The sequence below is a fragment of the Ceratotherium simum genome, chromosome 30 (genome assembly GCF_057802395.1).
Source record: "Ceratotherium simum simum isolate JZ-2026a chromosome 30, ASM5780239v1, whole genome shotgun sequence".
Classification (NCBI taxonomy): domain Eukaryota; kingdom Metazoa; phylum Chordata; class Mammalia; order Perissodactyla; family Rhinocerotidae; genus Ceratotherium; species Ceratotherium simum.
In genome coordinates, this window is record NC_141929.1 from 1,819,608 (window position 1) to 1,838,506 (window position 18,899).

The following is an 18,899-nucleotide window of genomic DNA, read 5'->3' on the forward strand; positions in this document are numbered from 1 at the left end:
CTAGACGGGAAAGACCTGGGTCTGTCCCTCACACCAACTCCTTGAAAGGCCCATTGGCTCCATCTCTTTGCAAGCAGGGCCTGTCCTGGGTCTGGCATACAGTTGGCATTCAATAGTTGTGGGATGACCTAAACTGTTGACCCAGAGGTTGGCCTGGGGGACAGCTGTGGTCTCTAGTTTGCTTTTCCCGCGGACATCCTCAGCCCCGCGTTCCGTCTCGCGTCAGTGCACAGCTGCACCTTAAGACCTTGGGAATCCAGGGCCGGCCTGGTGGCTTAGCGGTTGAGTGTGCGCGCTCTGCTACTGGCGGCCCGGGTTCGGATCCTGGGCGCGCACCGATGCACCGCTTGTCTGGCCATGCTGAGGCCGCATCCCACATACAGCAACTAGAAGGATGTGCAACTACCACATACAACTATCTACTGGGGCTTTGGGGAAAAAAAGGAAGATTGGCAATAGATGTTGGCTCAGGGCTGATCTTCCTCACAAAAAAAAAGACCTTGGGAATCTGGCACTTCTCACGTGCTCTGTCCCTGCGCCCTGGTCCCAGGCAGCCTCATCCCCCACCTGGACAGCTGCAGTCGCTCCTCACCATGTCCCTGCGGTCACCTCACTGGGCTCAGCCCTTAATTAGAGAATCTGTAGTTTAGAGAGCATTTACTGTAGTTTCATTATTGTAATAATATAATTACAAAAATAATTGTAATGTAATAAACATTATTGTAGTAAATACACACAGCAAGAGTGCATAGTCTGCCTTTGAGCGCCCCCAGAAGCACACCTTGACACGAGGATTTGGGGGAATCATTTGTTTGGGAGATGGTCCCAGGAAGTAGGGATTGGGGAAGTGAGACAGGGAAGGAGCCAATAGAAGCTGTGTTCATGAGCAGGTGACCGCCGAGGGTGACTGGCAAGGGCAACCGGGCCTCCATCCCTTCGGGGATCTCTGGGGGATGCAGCCGAACGCTCTCAGCGTTGTCCCACCTGGACGGAGAAAGCTGGGAGTTCACACACCAACTCCATCCTCACTGGGGGAGGGCTGCTCCCAGGGGCCTTAATCAGACCCTCCCGCCCACTAGCGTCTGGACTGCTCCACCTTCAGGCAGAGACCCGGGAAGCCATCGCTCACTGCCTGCAGTGACCTTCCGATTAGGCCGAGGGGCCTGGGGGGCTACACGAGTGCTGCACACACGTCTGTGTCTGCACAGGAGCATGTGTGTACAGTAGAGCTGTGCTCAGGAGCCGGCCATGGGGGCAAACTGTTTCCATAAACTTATCAGAGAAGAATGTCCTCAACTCTCTGCAGAGGCTGCTGAAACACTCCTCCTCTTTCCAGCTCCGTCTCTGTGTGAGACGGTATTTTCTTCATATACTTCACCAGAACAACTCATGCCGGCAGACTGGATGTGGAGCGGCTGTGAGGATCCAGCTGTTTCCTGGTAAGCCAGACAGCAAAGAGACTGGCAAAAAGTAAAAGAATGCCACTCTTCTCACTAAAATTTTTTTTGTTTTTTGAGGAGGATCAGCCCTGAGCTAATGTCCAATGCCAATCTTCCTCTTTTTATTTTCCGCCAAGGAAGACTGGCCCTGAGCTAACATCCGGGCCCATCTTCCTCTACTTTAGATGGGACGCCGCCACAGCATGACATGACGCGCAGTGTGTCGGTGCGCGCCCAGGATCTGAACCTGCCAAACCTCAGGCCGCCGAAGAAGAGTGCGCACACTTAATCGCTTGTGCCACCAGGCAGGCCCCTAAAATATTTTGTCTTGGAAGATACAATTAGTTTTCATTAAAAAAATATGGGTTTACTATTGTTATTTTTAATGATTTAATATGTGAATGTTTTTTAAAAGTCTTAGTTTTAATTTTTAAATATGGCGAATATTGCTAGATATGGCCCACATCAATAAAAGCCCTTAGGGTACTCGGTAGTTTTTAGGAGTGTAAGCACATGGAGCAGAGCTGGGGTCTGGATTCGAGACCTCTGACTTGTAATGAGGAGGAGTGTGGGCAAAGGCCAGGACCTGCAGTCACCATCCACGTGGAATCTGGCTGTGTGACTCCACACAGGGGCTGCACCTCTCTGAGCCTCAGTCTTGTCATCTATAACAAAGGGTGATAATGATCATACTTGGCTCATGAGGAGCTTGTAAGGATTAAACTTGGGTAAAGTGCTTAGCACAGTGCCAGGACCACAGCCAGTGAAAACAGATGGGGCTTGCCATCATCACCACCATCACCATCACCATCACCACCATCACCACCACCACCATCACCATCACCACCACCACCATCACCACCACCATCATCACCATCACCACCATCATCATCACCACCACCATCACCATCATCACCGTCATCATCACCATCACCATCGTCGTCATCACCATCACCATCGCCATCATCACCATCACCATCGTCGCCATCACCATCACCATCGCCATCATCACCATCATCATCATCACCGCCATCATTATCATCATCATTACTTTAACCACATTCCAAAAAATGATTAGAGTTTTGGTAGTTCTAGGTTTGGACCACAGCCGTGTCTGACCGTCCCTAACTTCCCTAGAATCCATCCCATCTCCGTGGTCCTGCTCCTGCCAGTCTGCCACCTCAGTGCATGTGTGATATAAATGCCTGTTCCTCAAGAGCTCTATCCTGGTTCCATTTGCCTGTAACCACCACCACCCAGGAATATGCGGTGCCTTACAGTTTTCAAAGCACTTTCACAAAATAGTAATAGCTGGCCTCTGTTGTGGTGTGCTGTGTGCAGGCCCTGTTCCCCGTGATTGGAATCCTTCTCTGTTTCACACTCAGAGCAAACCTACAACCCACTTTTTGGGTGAAGAAGCCGAAACTCACAGGGCACAGAGCTGGTGCACCAGGGAGCGAGCTCTGCAGCTCCACCTCCTCCTCTCAGTTGGCTTCTCTTCCTTCCCCAAGAGACCAGACAGGAGCCAGAGACTAACGGTGGAATTCAGGCTTTCGGGGATCCCCCAGGGCCCTGCAGAGAGCTGGTCAGCTGCAGCCACAGGGGAGCTGTTCATAGTCTTGGCTTATATAATGTGAGGTCCATGGCCAAGTCTGTAGAGAGCTTTCTCCTTCAACGAAGGCATTTGAGTCTCAGCCAGGACCCATCTGCACTTGGCTCACTGTCCACCAGACAACCTTGGATCATTATGGGATGGGACAAAGCAGGAGGGTGGAGAAGTGCTGCTGCCTGTGGGCTGATTGACCCGGAAGTCTCCGCTCCTCCCCAAGCCTTGGTTTCCTCATCTGTATCGGGGGACTTCAACAGAACCTGCTCTCAGCAAAGCTGCTGTGCGAGTCCTGGGAAAGTGAACTGAGCCTCAGACTCCCTCGTGATCACGACGAACACCATCCCCACACACGTGGTCCCAGAGAACACCAGAGTGGGGAGAGGGTGCCCTCTTGATCCACTTGTGAGCCTCCGGAGCAGCGCCGTCCAGTGGAAATGTGTGGGAGCTACAAGTGTAATTTAAAATTTCTGGTAGCTACATTAAAAAGAGAATCAGGTGACAGTAATTTTAATAATATATTTTCATTTCACCCTTTATATGCAAGATATTATCATGTCAACACATAATCAATATAACATGTACTAGTGAGATATTTCATATTCTTTTCCTCACCACCACCACCACCACCATCACTAGTACTAAGCACTAGTACCAATCACACTAAGTGTAGTGTGTAAGTTACACTTATAGCACATCTCAATTTGGAGTGTGCTAAATTTTCATGGAAATACTTGATCTTCATCTAGACTTCATGACATTCACAGTTGGAAAAGTGGACTCCCATGCCCAAGTTGTTCTAGACAGACGTAAAAGTTTTCCAGTTACTCCAGAGAGTGTTTAAAATTAATTAAATATCTTTTTTGTGTGTGTGTGAGGAAGAGCAGTCCTGAGCTAACATCCATGCTAATCCTCTTTTTGCTGAGGAAGACCGGCTCTGAGCTAACATCTATTGTCAATCCTCCTCCTTTTTTTTCCCCCAAAGCCCCAGTAGATAGTTGTATGTCATAGTTGCACATCCTTCTAATTGCTGTATGTGAGACATGGCCTCAGCATAGCCAGAGAAGCGGTGCGTCGGTGCGCACCAGAGATCTGAACCCAGGCTACCAGTAGCGCAGCATGTGCACTTAACCACTAAGCCACCAGGCCGGCCCTGTTTAAAATGTAATTGCAGGGGCTGGCTGGCAGCCTAGTGATTAAGTTCAGAGCACCCCACTTCTGGCCCAGTTTGGATCCTGGGCGGGGACCTACACCATTCATCAGTCGTGCCGTGGCAGCGACCCACATACAAAATAGAGGAAGATTGGCACAGATGTTAGCTCAGAAAAAACAAGAAAGTAAATGCAGGTTCAGGCCCAGTTCGCAGGGAAGCGCCCTGGTTTGCCAGACAGTCCGGACAGCGGAACGTCAGCTGGGGGCGGCACGATGGGCATCCCTTCCACTGCAGGCGCCCCTGACAGATGGCCGAGCCCATGGGAAAGACAGTGCGAGACCCCGGAGCCGCAGGAAGACGCCCTTGGAGATGGACAGCAGACCCCGGCGCCCCGGCTCCAGCCCCAGCTGCGCACGATCGCGGACCCGCGAGGGCAGGCCAGCGGCACAGTCTGGCGCTGTCGATCACGCGGCGGCGGGAGGTGGAGTCGCGGGGCGGGCCTTAGTGCCCAGGGGGGCGGAGAAAGCCTAGCGGACAGGGCGTGGAGCGCGGAGGGGGCGGGGCTGGTATGACCCGCGGGGCGGGGTTGGAGGCGGGGCGGGGCTCTGGGAGGCGGCATGGCCTGGGTGGGGCGGCACAGTCATGAGAGGCGGGGCTAGATGCGGAGCTTGGCTCCAGGAACGAGGCGAGGCTCGTGAAGGGGCTTGGCCATGGGCGGAGCGGTGTGGTCGGAAGAGGCGGGGCTAGATGCGGGCGGGGCTCCGGAGCGGGGCGAGGCTGAGGGAGGAGGCATGGCCGTGGGGGCGGGGCGGCGTGATCTATAGGGGCGGATCTCCAGTGGTGGGGCGGGGATGTGGGGTGGGGCTTGGGGAGGAGGCGTGGCTGGGGAGGGAAGGTGTGATCGCACGGGGCGGGGCTGGGGCGGGGCAAGGGGCGGGGCTGGGCTCACAGCCGGGCGCGGCCGGGGTGAGCCGCGGCGTGGGGTTGGGTCGTGCGCAGAACCGGGAAGATTCCACAGGCTCCCGAGTTCCCACTCTCCAGACAGACCCAACCGGGGCGCTGGCCACCAGGAGTCACCCTGGGTCACGCTGGGTCACTGCAGCTGGAGGGTCCCGCCAGGCAGATCTTGTCTGCTGGTGTTGCGCCTCCTGCCTTGGCGCCTGCTGCCCTTCTGGGCACCGTTGGCCGCAGGGTTGGCTCCTCCATGACTGTAAGAGCCCAAAAGAGAATGCCTGGAGCCACGGGATAACCTAAGAAACTGCACAGGCCGGGCGAGACCCAGGGGCTTGTTCCTGGAGGAAGGGGAGAATTGCCCCCAGCCTCCACCAAGTCCCATAGGTGAGGGAGGGCGTCTGCCCTTCTAACGGGCACCCCTTGTGACTGTTGCTGTGGCCCATGGACCACGCTTGAGGGGACTGTAAATGTCCTTCCTTTGACAACGACTTTGAAGGCCCTGCCACAAGCCACTCCTGATTCTGGGTGAGATGGATGTGTCCTGCAGCCCCAGAGCTCATGGCCTGGCAGAGTCCAAGGTTAGTTCGGTCCCTAAGAGCTCAGACTCTGGAGTGAGACCATGTGGGTTCAGCAACAATAGATGATCTCCCACTACCCGCTGGGCACCGTGCCAGGAGCCTGGGGACCACAGTGAGCGTCCAGTGAGGTAACATACCTTGAGGTTTATAAACAGGTCTGTGAAGTAAACTCCCCCGGGAGAGCCTTACCTGACAGAGGCCAAGTGGGTGGGAGCGACATTTCTACTGGAACCTGGAGATGCAGATGAGCCACAGGGAGCAGCTCTTGGGAAGCCAGTGCTGGGGTTCACAGCAGGAGCCAGGGACCTGGACTCAGGCAATGAGCCTGGTGTGCAGATGGGAGATGATGTACGAGGTTGTTTCAGCCTCAGAGAGAAAAGACTGTCCTAGCTGGAAGGAAGCCTGAGTGAAACCAGGATCCAGAGAGAGGCTGATGCAGTTACCTGGGCAGAAGCCTAGGACGTTTGGATTAGAGAGGGGGGTGGACTCAAGATAAGGTCAGATGCCGGCTGGTCTACAGACTGGCATGTGTGGCCATGGGCACGTGACCACACTTACCCAGGAGGGCATTGTGAGGGTCAATGGGACAAGCCTGCAGTGTGCCTTGTTCAAGGACCAAGAACTGACTGGCTATTAGTAATGGTGGCAGAGTCCGATGTAGCTACATAGAGGACGAGGAAGGCCCAGACCCGGAGCTTTGAAAGTTGAAGGGAGGGACAGCGTAACTGTACGGCTGGGATGGGAATGGTCACCAGACCGTGAAGGACTTTGAACTTCTTCCTGAGGCTGGTGGGGAGGGAAGTGGCGGGCAGATCCGTATTGAAAGGAGACGTGTTGGTTGCTGTGGGGAGGCCCAGAGGAGGCCCAGAGGAGGCCCAGAGGAGGCCGTGGCCGCCCTGCTGCTGAGAGAGGGCAGCAGTGGGAAGGGAGGGATGAGCGCAAGGCCCAGCAGGGCCTCAGGTGACCGGCACGGGGCCGCCAGTAGCTCTGCTCTTCTTAATTCACTTTGTTTGAGCGGCCTGTGGTGAGGAGGTGGGAACCTCAGGACAGGAACAGGGAAAGGGGAGGTCCCAGGGCCTCTTGGGGGCTTCCCACCTTGACCTGTGAGGGGCGCAGCCAGCCAGGCGAGCCCTGAGATCTGAAGAGAGAACCATTCACCACCCCTAGCCCAGACGCTGACAGATTTGTGTGAGGGGCTATGAACCCCTGGGAGGGAACATCTGAGCTCAGGGAACCCCCAGGTGCTGGTGCGTCTGGGGAGGAGGATGGAGGAGATGACCTTCGCAGAGAGCGCAACTCAACTTTGCCCCTGTGTCGAGGCCTCTCGGTGTAAAGGTGACTTCAAAGAGCGATCCCATATATTGGGAAGCCTGGCTTATTTTCTTTTTGTAAGAGGACCAGAACGCTTTCCAAGCAAGCCTCCTCTGGATGGTCAGGTTCCACAGCTGTGATGCCGAGGTTGTGCAGGGCACTCTCGGCTTGCAGGCTGCTCTGACTCTGTCGGCGAGTCTCCCTGTGATTCGTGACTCTGCCACAAATAAAGACCAGCTAGTAGATTAGATCAGGAGGCTCGGAGGAACCAAGAGGGGGCTCCTAGTGAGTGGGGGGATCCATGCGGTCAGTGTGTCTGTGGGGAGTGCCACCCTCTGGGGGAGGGGGGCCAGGGGCTCCTGGCTGTGGGGTCGTCCTGTCCTCAGACCAACCCCTGTTGGGACTGCCTTGGAAATCACACATGTGTTGTTGGGGGGGTGGGGGGGTCTCTGCACCTGGACCGTCAGAAGGCAGAGCCTGAGGCAAGGCCTGGTGTAGGATTTTGCTGGGTGAGCGCTGCAGGGAGTGAGGGGCGAGGGGAGCCTTGATGGGGACGGAGGAGCCAGTGGATGCCCGTCCGCCAAAAAGCTGAGTAGATCACATCTCAGGACTGTCCAGGGGAGAAAGAAGCATTTTCCACTGGCTCCCATGGGTCAAAGATCAGCTACACTCCCCTTCTGCATTGTGCACATGTGGGCACGGTCAGGATCAGGGGTCACAGAGCTCTGGGCAGGAGGGTGGGCATGGGAGGGGCACCACCGGGGGCGGGGCCTGTGTGACATCGTTGTCTATCACCACACTGAGCTGGTTGCTCCATGGTCACTGTCTGTGGTCAGCCCTCCACAATGGCATCTGATAAAGGCACTGGCCTCGCACCCACTCTGGAGGGCTGGGTGGCTCTGGAGGTGCAGCATCACCTAAGACAGAGCCCAGGGGAGCCCCCAGGCTCATGGCCTTAGGTGGTTACACCCCGAGAGGTCAGGGCTGTCACAGAGAGACACTCGAGGTGCCGGGGGCAGCCAGAGCAGAGCACGGTATCCACCTGGGCAGTCAGGAGGGCTGGCAAAGGAGGGCCGTCTGCGGTGTTTCCAAAGAATGAGGAGAAGTTTGCCGGGGGGGTGGGGGTTGGCATTCCAGCAGAGTGTGACAGAGAGCAGGACACTTTTTCAGTGTCAGTGAAATCTCAGTTCAGAGATTTCAGCAGCCCTGTGTGGTTGGCACAGGTGTGCGGGGATGGGGCAGCGTGGCAGGTGGCCATAGCACCAGAACAGGGTGCTGAAACCCTGGGGTGGCAGGGCCGACGAAGACCATGAGGAGAGGAGTGTGCCTGCCTGTGCCTGCCCCCTCGGGCCTGATGCTCAGGGCCTCCTGTCTCCCTCCTCTGCTCCTGGCCAGAGCCCCTGGGCGGGAGAGGATGCTGTTCCACCTGCTTGTCCTCAGCCAGCGCTCTGCTCCTGAGAGCCAGGGCCTGCTACCCACTGTCCACCTGTGGCTGGCGAGGGGTGCTTTCCTCCCTTCCCTGAGCCTGAGTGAGGAGGCAGGTGACTTCCATTAGCAAGACCACCGCCAGGAGCCCGTGGTCAGTACCATGCCAGTGACATTAAAGAAAACCAGTAGTACTGGTGGGCCAAGATGAGCAAGCAGCAGGAACCTGAAAAGGGCTCAGGCTGAGGGGAGCAGGGGCTTTATCAGGTAAACCTCCATCATCGGGGAGCTTCCTGCAGATGAGGAAGGCACAGGCCATGCCCAGCACCTGCTCCACCCTGAGCTGACCCAGTGGCTCCCAACCCAGAAGTGTGGGCAGGGAGAGAGCAAGTCCACGGGGCAGCCAAGTTTGCACACAGGGTGGGCATTCCTCTTTCAGCTCCAACCAGGCCCCCAGGAGAGCCAGCGGCTGTGGTGACCCCAGATGCGAGGGTGGGGTGAGTCAGCAAGGCCGGAGGAGGCCAGTGAGCATGGGCCAGGGCTGGAGAAGGGGCAGGCGGCATTTAACTGGGGCCAAGACTCCTCCGGCTCACCCAGTGATGCCCGCCTCGTCCTCCCGGCCTGGTTTGGAAAGTGGGTTGCTAAGGCTACCCTGCCCTCGCCCAGCCTCACAAGCTGCTCTGCTGGTGGCAGGGATTGGGTGGGGGGTGGGTGTTGGGGAGGAGCTGCCTAGGAAGTCCCAGGTTTCTGTCCTGGCTTTCCTCTGGGTGTTGCTTGGGTGGTGAGATCTCGGAATTTCCCACGATGTGTTTCTCGGCTGTTGAGAAACACGTGTCTTCTCCCCCTCAGTGTCTAGCTCAGCATGGCTGAGTGGACCCTGGAAGGAATGAATCCTCTGCATGGAGAGGCCCCACAAGGCCTTGCCAGCCTGGGCCTCCCTCCTGTGGGTCTCCTGCCTGAGCCCTGTTTCCAGCACCCCTGGGATCGGCAGAGGGTGGGTAGGCCATCCACAGATTGTCCTTAAGCTGGGCACTTCCCTTCTCTGCACTCAGTTTCTTCATGTGTTATAAACCCTTGAGTATTATTGGTTTTCCTTAAAACCACTGGTGCACTCTTGACCCCTGGTGCCCAGATCCTAGTTGGTGGATGAGGTGATGGACCGTCTCATGCATTCTCTCTTTTTTTTTTTCTCGTGAGGAAGATCGGCCCTGAGCTAACATCTGCCAATCCTCCTCTTTTTTTTTTTTTTTTTTTTTGCTGAGGAAGACTGGCCCTGGGCTAACATCCATGCGCATCCTCCTCCACTTTATATGGGACGCCGCCACAGCATGGCTTGACAAGCAGTGCGTTGGTGCGCACCCGGGATCCGAACCGGCGAACCCCAGGCCACCACAGCAGAGCGCATGCACTTAACCACTTGCGCCACCAGGCCGGCCCCTCATGCATTCTTCACGTCTTTGCACCTCGTGCTGGGTGCTGGCTGGGCCATGGGGATGAGCAGAGCCCAGCCCACCCAGAGGACGGCCAAGTGGGAGGGACTCCCTACTCTCACCAGACAAGGAATTTCTCCACGTTTCCACTCCAGCATTAACCTGTTTCCTCTGGTCTTTCATTCACTTGCTTTGTGCAAGTTTTTTTTTTTTCCCTGTGAGGAAGATTGGCCCTGAGCTAACATCTGTTGCCCATCTTCCTCTTTTTGCTTGAGGAAGATTGTTGCTGAGCTAACATCTGCGCCAATCCTCCTCTATTTTGTATGTGGGATGCTGCCAAAGCATGGCTTGACAAGTGGTGTATAGGTCTGTGCCTGGGATCCCAACCTGCGAACCCCAGGCTACCAAAGTGGAGTGCGTGAACTTAACCACTACGCCACCGGGCCGGCCCCAGCTTTGTGCAAGTTTTGATGCTAGACATTTTTCACAGGCCTCCCCCCAATATAATTCTAAACACCATCTGGACGGTGGAAATAATCCCATTTCACGAGGGGAGCCATGCTGCAGGCGGCTCTCCCTGACCTAGCCTCTGCTCTCGGCCGCTCCCTGCCTCCCCTTCATCTTCACCTCATCCCCACTGCTGCCGGGGATGGTCATCCTTCTGCACCTTCCCAGGCACAGCTGGTGAGGTGCCAGATGCTGATGTGGCTCAGGCTGTGGAGGACAGTGCAGAGCCGTCAGTCTTAGCCGTGTGTGTCACCTCTCTGAAGCCCCTTACCCTTACTGGCCCCACTAGCCAGTCAGCTTCAGGGGACACTAGACACCAGTCAGGTTCATCACTGCAGGTGCGGGCAGCGTCCGCTGCTCGGGTCCAGGCCACCAGCCCCTGCTCCGCTGTGGTCCTCCCATCAGCCCGCTCAGCCAGCTAGACTCTGGTTTTACTGCCAAGATGGGGGTAGGGAAACCACTGACAAAGTTCTAAAAGCTGGGTTCATATGGAAAACACACGTTACTCATCAGGCCACCTTTACCCGCAGCTCCCTCAGCGGGCGAGGGTTTAAGTGCCTACCTGATTCCTGGTAGCAGTTAGTAAAGGGCTCGGCCAAAGGCACCTGTTGGCACGTTTCTGCCTGGTGGTTTCCAACCTCTAACCTTCCAGCTCAGCCACCCTGAGGCCAGCGGGCAGGCTCCAGACCCACCTTGGAGCCATGGGTGTGGAGCCAGGCACCACTGCTGACTCTGGTCCAGTCCTGTCCTGTGTGGGGACAGAGCTGAATGCTGGGCCTTTGGGCAGCAAGGACGCAGAGTCACCAGGCTGATTCTAGGTGGGCAGGTGGGTGGAAGCGGACAGTTCTGAAGGCCAGCCCTGTGCCTGGGTGGGACGATTCCCTTAGAAGAATCCTGGGATCTGCTGACGGGAGCAGGATGTGGGCTAACTCTCCACTGGATTGATGCCTGTTCTGTCTCCAGGAGGGGGCTGGGGAAACTCAGTGGGAATGTACTCAGGGAAATAAACAAATAGTTCTCCCAGTCTCATCAGGTCTCTGGCCAGGAGTCAGGAAAACAATATTCAGAAGAGACAGAGAATGCGGTTGCCTCCAGGGAGGCTCCCGGGTGGGAGGAGGACATAGCATGAACTGCTTGAAAATTGTCTTAACTGTGTGCATGCTTCCCAAATTAGCTCTTTATGGTGATAAAATTTATCATACAAAATTCATCATTTTAATAATTTTAAGTGTACAATTCAGTGGCATTAAGTACATTCACAGTGTTGTGTAACCACCACCACTATTTCCTGAACTTTCTCACCATCCCAAACAGAAACTCTATACCCATTAAGTAATAACTCCTCATCCCTCCTCCCCTTAGCCCCTGGGAACCTGGAATCTACTTTCTGTTTCTATGAATTTGTCTTTTCTATATGCTTTATATGAGAGGAATCATACAATATTCATCCATTTGTGTCTGACTTCTTTCACTGAGCATCATGTTTTCGAGTTTCATTTACGGCTGAAATCATATTCCATGTGTGGATGGACCACATTTTGTTTACCCGTTCATCCATTTATGTAGAGTCAAGCAAGGATGACTGTGTTACCCTTGGGGACAAATTAAACCTGAGTGACCAGGTCCCCCCTCAATGACACTCTTTCCCTGGCCCTTCCACTCTCCCTGGGGGACCTGACAACTCTTCCTCCTCCCCGACTAAATTTCTTTGCTTTTCTTTTTTTTTTATAATTTTGTTTATTTATTTATTTTTCCCCCAAAGCCCCAGTAGATAGTTGTATGTCATAGTTGCACATCCTTCTAGTTGCTGTATGTGGGACGCGGCCTCAGCATGGCCGGAGAAGCCGTGTGTCAGTGCGCGCCCGGGATCCGAACCCGGGCCGCCGGCAGCGGAGCGCGCGCACTTAACCACTAAGCCACGGGGCTGACCCCTAAATTTCTATTTTAATCCACAACAATGAGCCTAGTAGGGCCCCAAGCTGTGGTGTGGCAGGACAGAAATGGCTTTGGACTTGGAATAGGGAAAGCTGGCCTCGAGGCCTGGCATGTCCTTTGGCAATGACCTTCCCTCCTCAGGTCCCTGGGTCCTCATCTGCAAAGGGGGTCCGATTAGAACAGAACTGAACAGCCAGGCTTCGGAATAGGCAGGGCTCCCCGCTGCCCCCTCCCTGGGGAGTAGGCAGATCGGGACGTGCTTCTTCGGAGAATCTGTCCCCGCTGTGCTCATTTTAAATTTATTTTGTGAATAGATGATACATGTATATAGCAAAAAATTGAAACAGCACAAAAGAGTATTTCAGTGACCATATGTTGTCCCTCCCAGACACAGTCCAGGCAGGGGGGGTGTGGGCTCTACATGTTGCTTTCTCCCAGTTGTAATATTGTATCTTAGAGATTGTTCCATATCGATACATGGAGAGTGTGGATTCTCCTTAACAGTTGTGCAGCAGGATACACTGTAACTTATTTCACATCTTCTGTGGGTGGACAGTTACTTTTTTTCTAGTCTTTTGCTACTTACAATTCTTGGGCACATACATTCTGCTCCTTTGTGAGCACACTTGCAGGGCAAGTCTGAGGCTTCCATCTCTGTGGCAACAGTTTGGAGTGAGACCACGGTGGAAAGCACTATAAGCCTGTCCCCAAGCTGCCATGGGTGTGGGGACTGTGGGCCTGCCTGCATCAGGGCTCTCATCCTCTCATCCCCGTTCTCCAAATCCTCCTACCTGCCCCACCCCAGCTCTTGGGAAAGAGTCTAAAACTTTGTGTCCTAAGCCCTAGAAGGACTTAGCTTGAAGGACTGGTTTTTAAACTTTTTTTTTTTTTTTTTTTGCATTTAAATCCTTTATACAAACAAGGTTGTCTTATCCCCCCCATATGTAAAACAGCTGCTTCCCCTGACACACTGGAGTGGGTGGGGTAGAGGCTTGCGCGGGTCTTCCTTCCTACCTGTGCTCAGATTTGAAAATCCCTGGTTTAGGGTGTTCTGTAGAACTTGCTAATGTTGAGTGGACAGCCCTCTGAGATCGTCCACCTCAGGCTTCTTTTTTTTTTTTATAATTTTATTTATTTATTCCCCCCCCCCCAAGCCCCAGTAGATAGTTGTATGTCATAGCTGCACATCCTTCTAGTTGCTGTATGTGGGACGTGGCCTCAGCATGGCCGGAGAAGCGGTGCGTCGGTGCGCGCCCGGGATCTGAACCCGGGCCGCCAGCAGCAGAGCGCGTGCACTTAACCGCTAAGCCACGGGGCCGGCCCACCTCAGGCTTCTTATTTTACTCCTGAGGGCAGAGCCCAGAGAAGGGCTCCCACAGAGGTGGGAGTGCCTGCCCAGGACTTGTCTCGCTGCCACTCTGCCCTGGGAGGCGCTGCTTTCTGACTCTGTGGGCTCTTCACTAGAAGGTGGTGTATCTGGGGGCAGAGTTCTGCCCTGAGCTGGTGAGGGCGAATTTGGTGGTTGGGATTGGGCTCCATGGACCTGGGGACCAACCTTCAAGGCCCTGTGCAGGTGGACATTAATGTCCTGAGAGGGGAGCCCCCCGGCTGCCCCCATGATTACCCAAGGGCCTGCCAGGCAGAGGAAAGGTCGAGGGAGCCCTAACCTGATGCAGTGTCTGTTCTGCCTGTGTCCCACTGCTGGCTTCTGGGCGAGCCTTTCTCTCTCTTTTCCTGCCCTCCCTGCTCAGTCCACAGCCCGATTAAGAATGATGATGGGGGATAACTGAGGGGACAGAAGGTAGCCCCTCCTCCAGTGCGTGTTACTTCTAAGTCCACTTTGACATAGTCTCCTCTCAAATCTTCACAACTCCGCAGCTTGGGGCCCCCACCCCATCTCGTAGATGCTCCCCGAGAGGAGGGAGGCCTCCTGGGGCCATACAGCCAGCAAGCAGCTGGTGGAGCCAATGTGGGCTGGCCTTTTGGTCATCTCTGTTGATGCTGCTGCTCGGAGACCCTGGCCACCACCCCTGCCAAGGGATGACCCAAGGCAGCGAGATTCGGGCCTTACCTTGAGCACTGGTGGCTCCAGCCGTCTGTGCCAGAGGCTGGGACTGGCAGGTGGGTCCCGGGACTTGCAATCAGGAGGACCCCATGTCTCCAGGCTCTGACCTTGCAGAGGAACTCTGAGGCTACCAGTCTCAAGGGATCTAGAAAAAGTCCAGGGTCAGATACTATCCCAGTCAGGAATGAAGACAGGCTCCAGCAGGCAGAAGGAGAAGGCCAGTCAGCATTTAAACACCAGACTTCATGGAAGTCCGCATTTCCAGCTCTTGAAGAGCGGGAGGGTCTGGGCCTGCGGTCAGGCTGGCATGAGTCTGCCGTGAGAAGCTGGTCAGCACTGGCTGCAGGCTCTCCGGGCCCACCACACCCACCAGCCTCTCTCCTTCCCTTATGCTGCTGTTTGGAGTTTGGGACCCTGGCCTGAGTGCAGCCACACCGTCGGCTCCGCCTCTCACTCTGTGGGGCCCTTCTCCTCTCTCCTTTCCCAGCCCACCTCAAGGGTGGCTAAGGCCAAACCTAGGTGGCCTGGGTGAAGTGTCCAGCAACCCTGGACTCAGGGCCCCCCGCGTCCCCCTCCCCGCCCCTCACCCCCGGTTTACCCAAGAGGACAACAGCCCTCGCGGGTGCTCTGGCTGTCATGACTCCGTCTTGTGATTAGAGCCAAGCCGGTGGTGGCGGCAGGCACGGCTGAAGCGGCGAGGCCTCCGGTCCGACCCCGAGCCTGGCTGCCGCGCTGGCCCTGCGGGCGGGCCCGAGCCAACCCGCGGTCCCCAGGTGGCGCTGCGTCCTCACGTCTGCGGGTGCAAAGCGAAAGTCGCTCCGACCACGCGGGGCACAGTCGGGCGTGGGGTGCTGCCCGGGGGGCCGGACACTAGGGAGCCTTTCTTTGGCGATCGGCCCGGGTCCTCCGGCTGAGAAGCGCCCCCCGCCGCCGCCGCCGCCGCCGCGCGCACACCGAGAGAGGCGGCGCCAAGGCTGTTGGGGTTGGGGGTCTTCTTGGAAGTCCGCTGGTCGGGGGTCTCCGATCCGGCTTGCCCGCCCGGGCCAGGAGGGCTGGCTGGGCGCGAGGGCCGCGTGGAGCCGCGGAGTGAGTGGCGGGCGCGCCGGGCCGTCGGGGGAGCGCGGAGGCGGGCCCGCGGCGGAGGGCGGGGGCCGAGCTTATAAAGGCCCGCGGGCGGACGGGCAGAGGGAGCCGCCAAGCCGCCGTCCGGCCCTGCTCCGCCGCCGAGAGCCGCGAGCTGCGTTCCGCCCCGGGGCAGGGCTGACACCGGAGCGGGCGCGGGTCCCGGCCGTCGGCACCGGGAGGAGAAGGAGGAGGAGGAGAGCGCTGAGGCCCTCGGGTCCCCGCCGACCAGCCAGGGGTCCTGGCCGCGGCGCTCGGCACGTGCAGCGACCCGCCCTGTCCGGCATGGCGCGGCAACCCCGGGTGCCCCCCGCCGCCCCTTAGCGCCACGGCGGCCCACCAACTCCGGGCCCCGGGCCCCCCGGGCATGGAGCCGCACGTGCTCGGTGCCCTCCTCTACTGGCTGCTGCTGCCCTTCGCGCTCCTGGCCGGTGAGTGGGGTGGGCGCGGCGGGCTCTGGGCTGGGACGGGGGCTGTGTCTCCGCTCCCCACTCCCCGGCCGGGCGAGGGCCGTGCGCGGGCGAGCGCGGAGATTCTCTGGGACGCGCGGCCCTGGGCGCCCGCATTCCAGAAGCATGAGAGCGCTAGGGAGGCCGGGGCGGCGCGGGCGGCCTCGGCGGGGCCCCGTCGGAGCGCCGGGCTTGGAGGGCGGTGGCGGGTGGCGGAGGGATGGCACCCGGCGCCCACGGGAGCGGGCCGGCGAGCGCCATCGGAGAGCGCGGCTGGTGCCTCCGCCCGCAGCGCTTGGGAGGAGGGACGCTGGGAGGGGATTGTCTGCCCCTATGGGAAGGGCCGGAGCATTGGTGAGGGGGGCACGAATCTCTTTTTCTCTTTCGTGTTTTTAACAAAAAAAAAAAGCGCAAACTTGCATCATGATTTCTCGACCAATCTTGGAGAAGGCGGGCTTCCTGCCTGCAGCTGTTTAATCTGGAGCCTCCGGAGCAGAACTAACTTCCCTGCCCTTGGCTCGGCCCTTCACTCTTCCCCTTCCCGTCCCCACTCTGCCAGCGGACTGGGGCAGGCCCATGCTTTGGAAAAAGTAGTTCGGGTTCCTCCCTGCCCTCCCGGTGACCTGGCTTGCTCTCTGGGTTGGGTGGGAAACACCCCCTGGAGGGTCTGGCCTCGGTATCAGAGCCGAGGGTCCCCACTCTGGCATCAGTGTCCCCTGCTGGCTGGGTTGTCAGTCCGCCTTCTGGAAAGCATGTCGCTGTGGTTCTCCCCTCTGCTCGCTTCCCTGCCTCCACGGTGCTGAGGGCAGAGTGCTCAGAAGCTCATTCCACCCTTCGACAGGCCCTCACCTCCCTCCACGAGGGGCTGTCAGTGGCTGTGAGCTGGACAGTCTGATTAAATTAATTCACCGAAACATGGAGTGGTTTGCATTGTGAAAGTCTGTCCGTTGGGTGGAAATCTTTCAGACTGCGGTGAGTGCGGGTGTTTTTATTCTGAAAGCCTTTCCAGAGCCTCTTAAGTCACTCCAGGTAGGCATCTGCCAACATCTGTTATAGGTGGGAGCTGGCTCCCAGGAGGCCAGGGATGCGGAGACCCAGAGCTGCCTGCCCCTTGGCTCCCAGACAGACTGTGTTTTGATTTGTGGCAGAGGAAGGTGGTGAAGCTTGGGGACATTTTCAGGACAGGAATCAATGAAAACTATTGAGGCTGGAGAGGAGGGTCTGAGTCAGTCCTTGTGTGGACAGACAGCCTGGGCTGTGCTCCGGAGAGTGCAGGGTGAGCCGGGCTGCACACTGCTGGCTTGTTTTCCTCCTGGGGCCTCTAGGAAGCCAGACAGTACAAACAAGCAGAATAGACCCAGCTAGAGGTCGGCTTAGAAGCTGGCAGCATGGGGGGGGTGGGGGGGGTTGGATGGACAGGTAAGCTTCTCAAAAGAGCAGGTTCACCTTTGCCTGCGCACCTGCAGCCCCCTAGAGACAGGGAGGGAACTGGTCAGGCCTGTGGGAATCCGGGAGGTGGTGGCTCCTTCCTGGAGGGGCACCTCCCCCTAGATGGTGGAAACTCCTGGTGCAGGGTAGGCAAACTTTTTCTGTAATGGGCCACGTAGTAAATGTTTTCACATCATGAAATCTCCTGATATTTTTTCCAACCATTAAAAAGTGTAAAACCACTCCTAGTTTGTGGGCCGTACCCAAACAAGTGCTGGGGCCAGATTTGGCCTGAGGGCCGGAGTTTGTTGACCTGAGAATTAGCCTGGGATCCTGGGTTCTTCTGGCTCTCAGGTGGCTGCTACCGACATGGGCAGTGCATGTCCTCTGGATGCTGAGCTGGCGCTCGCTCCAGGTTCCCACCTGCGCCACAGTAGTCACCTGAGGAGCTTGATGACGAATTCTCTGTACTTCTTTCTCAGTTTTTCTGTAAACCTAAAACTGCCCCCAAAATAAAGTCTATTAATTAAAAAAAAAAAACCTGCTGCCTTGGCCACGCCCACCTCGATTCTGGGGCCTGGTGGGGGACGTGGGCTTCAGCGTTGTTTCTTAAGCTTCGGGGGAGTGTGTGTGATGGGGAGCCGGCCAAGGCCCTGCCCAGGTGACACCTGAGACTCTGGCGCTGGCTCTCCGGCTGGGCGTGGGCAGCTCCCAAGGGAGCTGCTTGCTGTCCTGCTAATGTCAAGGCCCAGCTGACCGAGCTGGAAGTGGACCGTTTGCTCTGGTGTCTTCTGAGGCTAGAAAGGGTGAGTTCTGTGGTGTTTTGGAAGTGAGAGGTGGGTGTGCATAAGGCCTTCAGAGGATATTAGTCAGACTGGTGCCCTGTGCTGGCTCGGGCCGCGGCTGTGCCAAGGGTTGAGTCATCCTGGAGTGCCCTCGGCCCCACGCCACTCCCTGTGGGGGTCACCACCTGAAGAGCCCGGCTCTGCCTCTTCGTTGTGGCAGAGACTCCCCGACTCCCCCTGGGAGGGGTGATGGCTGCAGGCATCTCACCTGTTGTCCCTGGAGCCCTGGGGGGGGGGGCGGGGTCAGGACCCAGAGCTGAAAGCTTCTAGAGAGATGTTAGGGCTGGACATTTTGTGATTCCCATAGGACAGGCCATGCCTCCTGACTCTTGACCTAACAGGGCAGCCAGAAACAGACAACGTAGCCAAAAGACAGGTGGTTAAAACAGGAACCTTATGGCTGACGACGGGAAACATACGTGGTGCCGCAGTGTGGCTTTGGCCTTGTAGGATGGGCCTCCCCCTGCAGGCACGCCCCCCGGCACACTGGGCCGGCCCCTGCACCAGACCAATTGTCACTGAGAAGTGTTACTGTTTAGAATGGGGCCACTTCCTCCTTTTCAGAGCGTTTCCACCATCGCTGACTCAACACCCCTGTGAGCAGGCAGGATGGGTTCCTCTCTCGGCAATGAGAAAGCGGAGGCCTGGCCGC

The 18,899-nt window shown here is 57.0% G+C and overlaps 1 protein-coding gene across 6 annotated transcripts in view; it reads left to right on the forward strand.

Moving 5' to 3' along the window:
• The first annotated feature begins 15,613 nt into the window (after positions 1-15,613).
• Positions 15,614-18,899, forward strand: part of PIEZO1 (piezo type mechanosensitive ion channel component 1 (Er blood group)) — a 66,940-nt gene continuing 63,654 nt past the window's right edge. For 4 of the 6 annotated variants that reach the window (XM_087419798.1, XM_087419799.1, XM_087419801.1 and 1 more), the window contains exon 1: positions 15,614-15,956. In XM_087419798.1, coding sequence (XP_087275924.1) covers positions 15,893-15,956 — 64 coding nt within the window. In that variant the 5' untranslated portion in view covers positions 15,614-15,892. The remainder of the gene's footprint in view (positions 15,957-18,899) is intronic. The other 2 variants (XM_014792597.2, XM_087419800.1) reach the window with 1 other exon arrangement.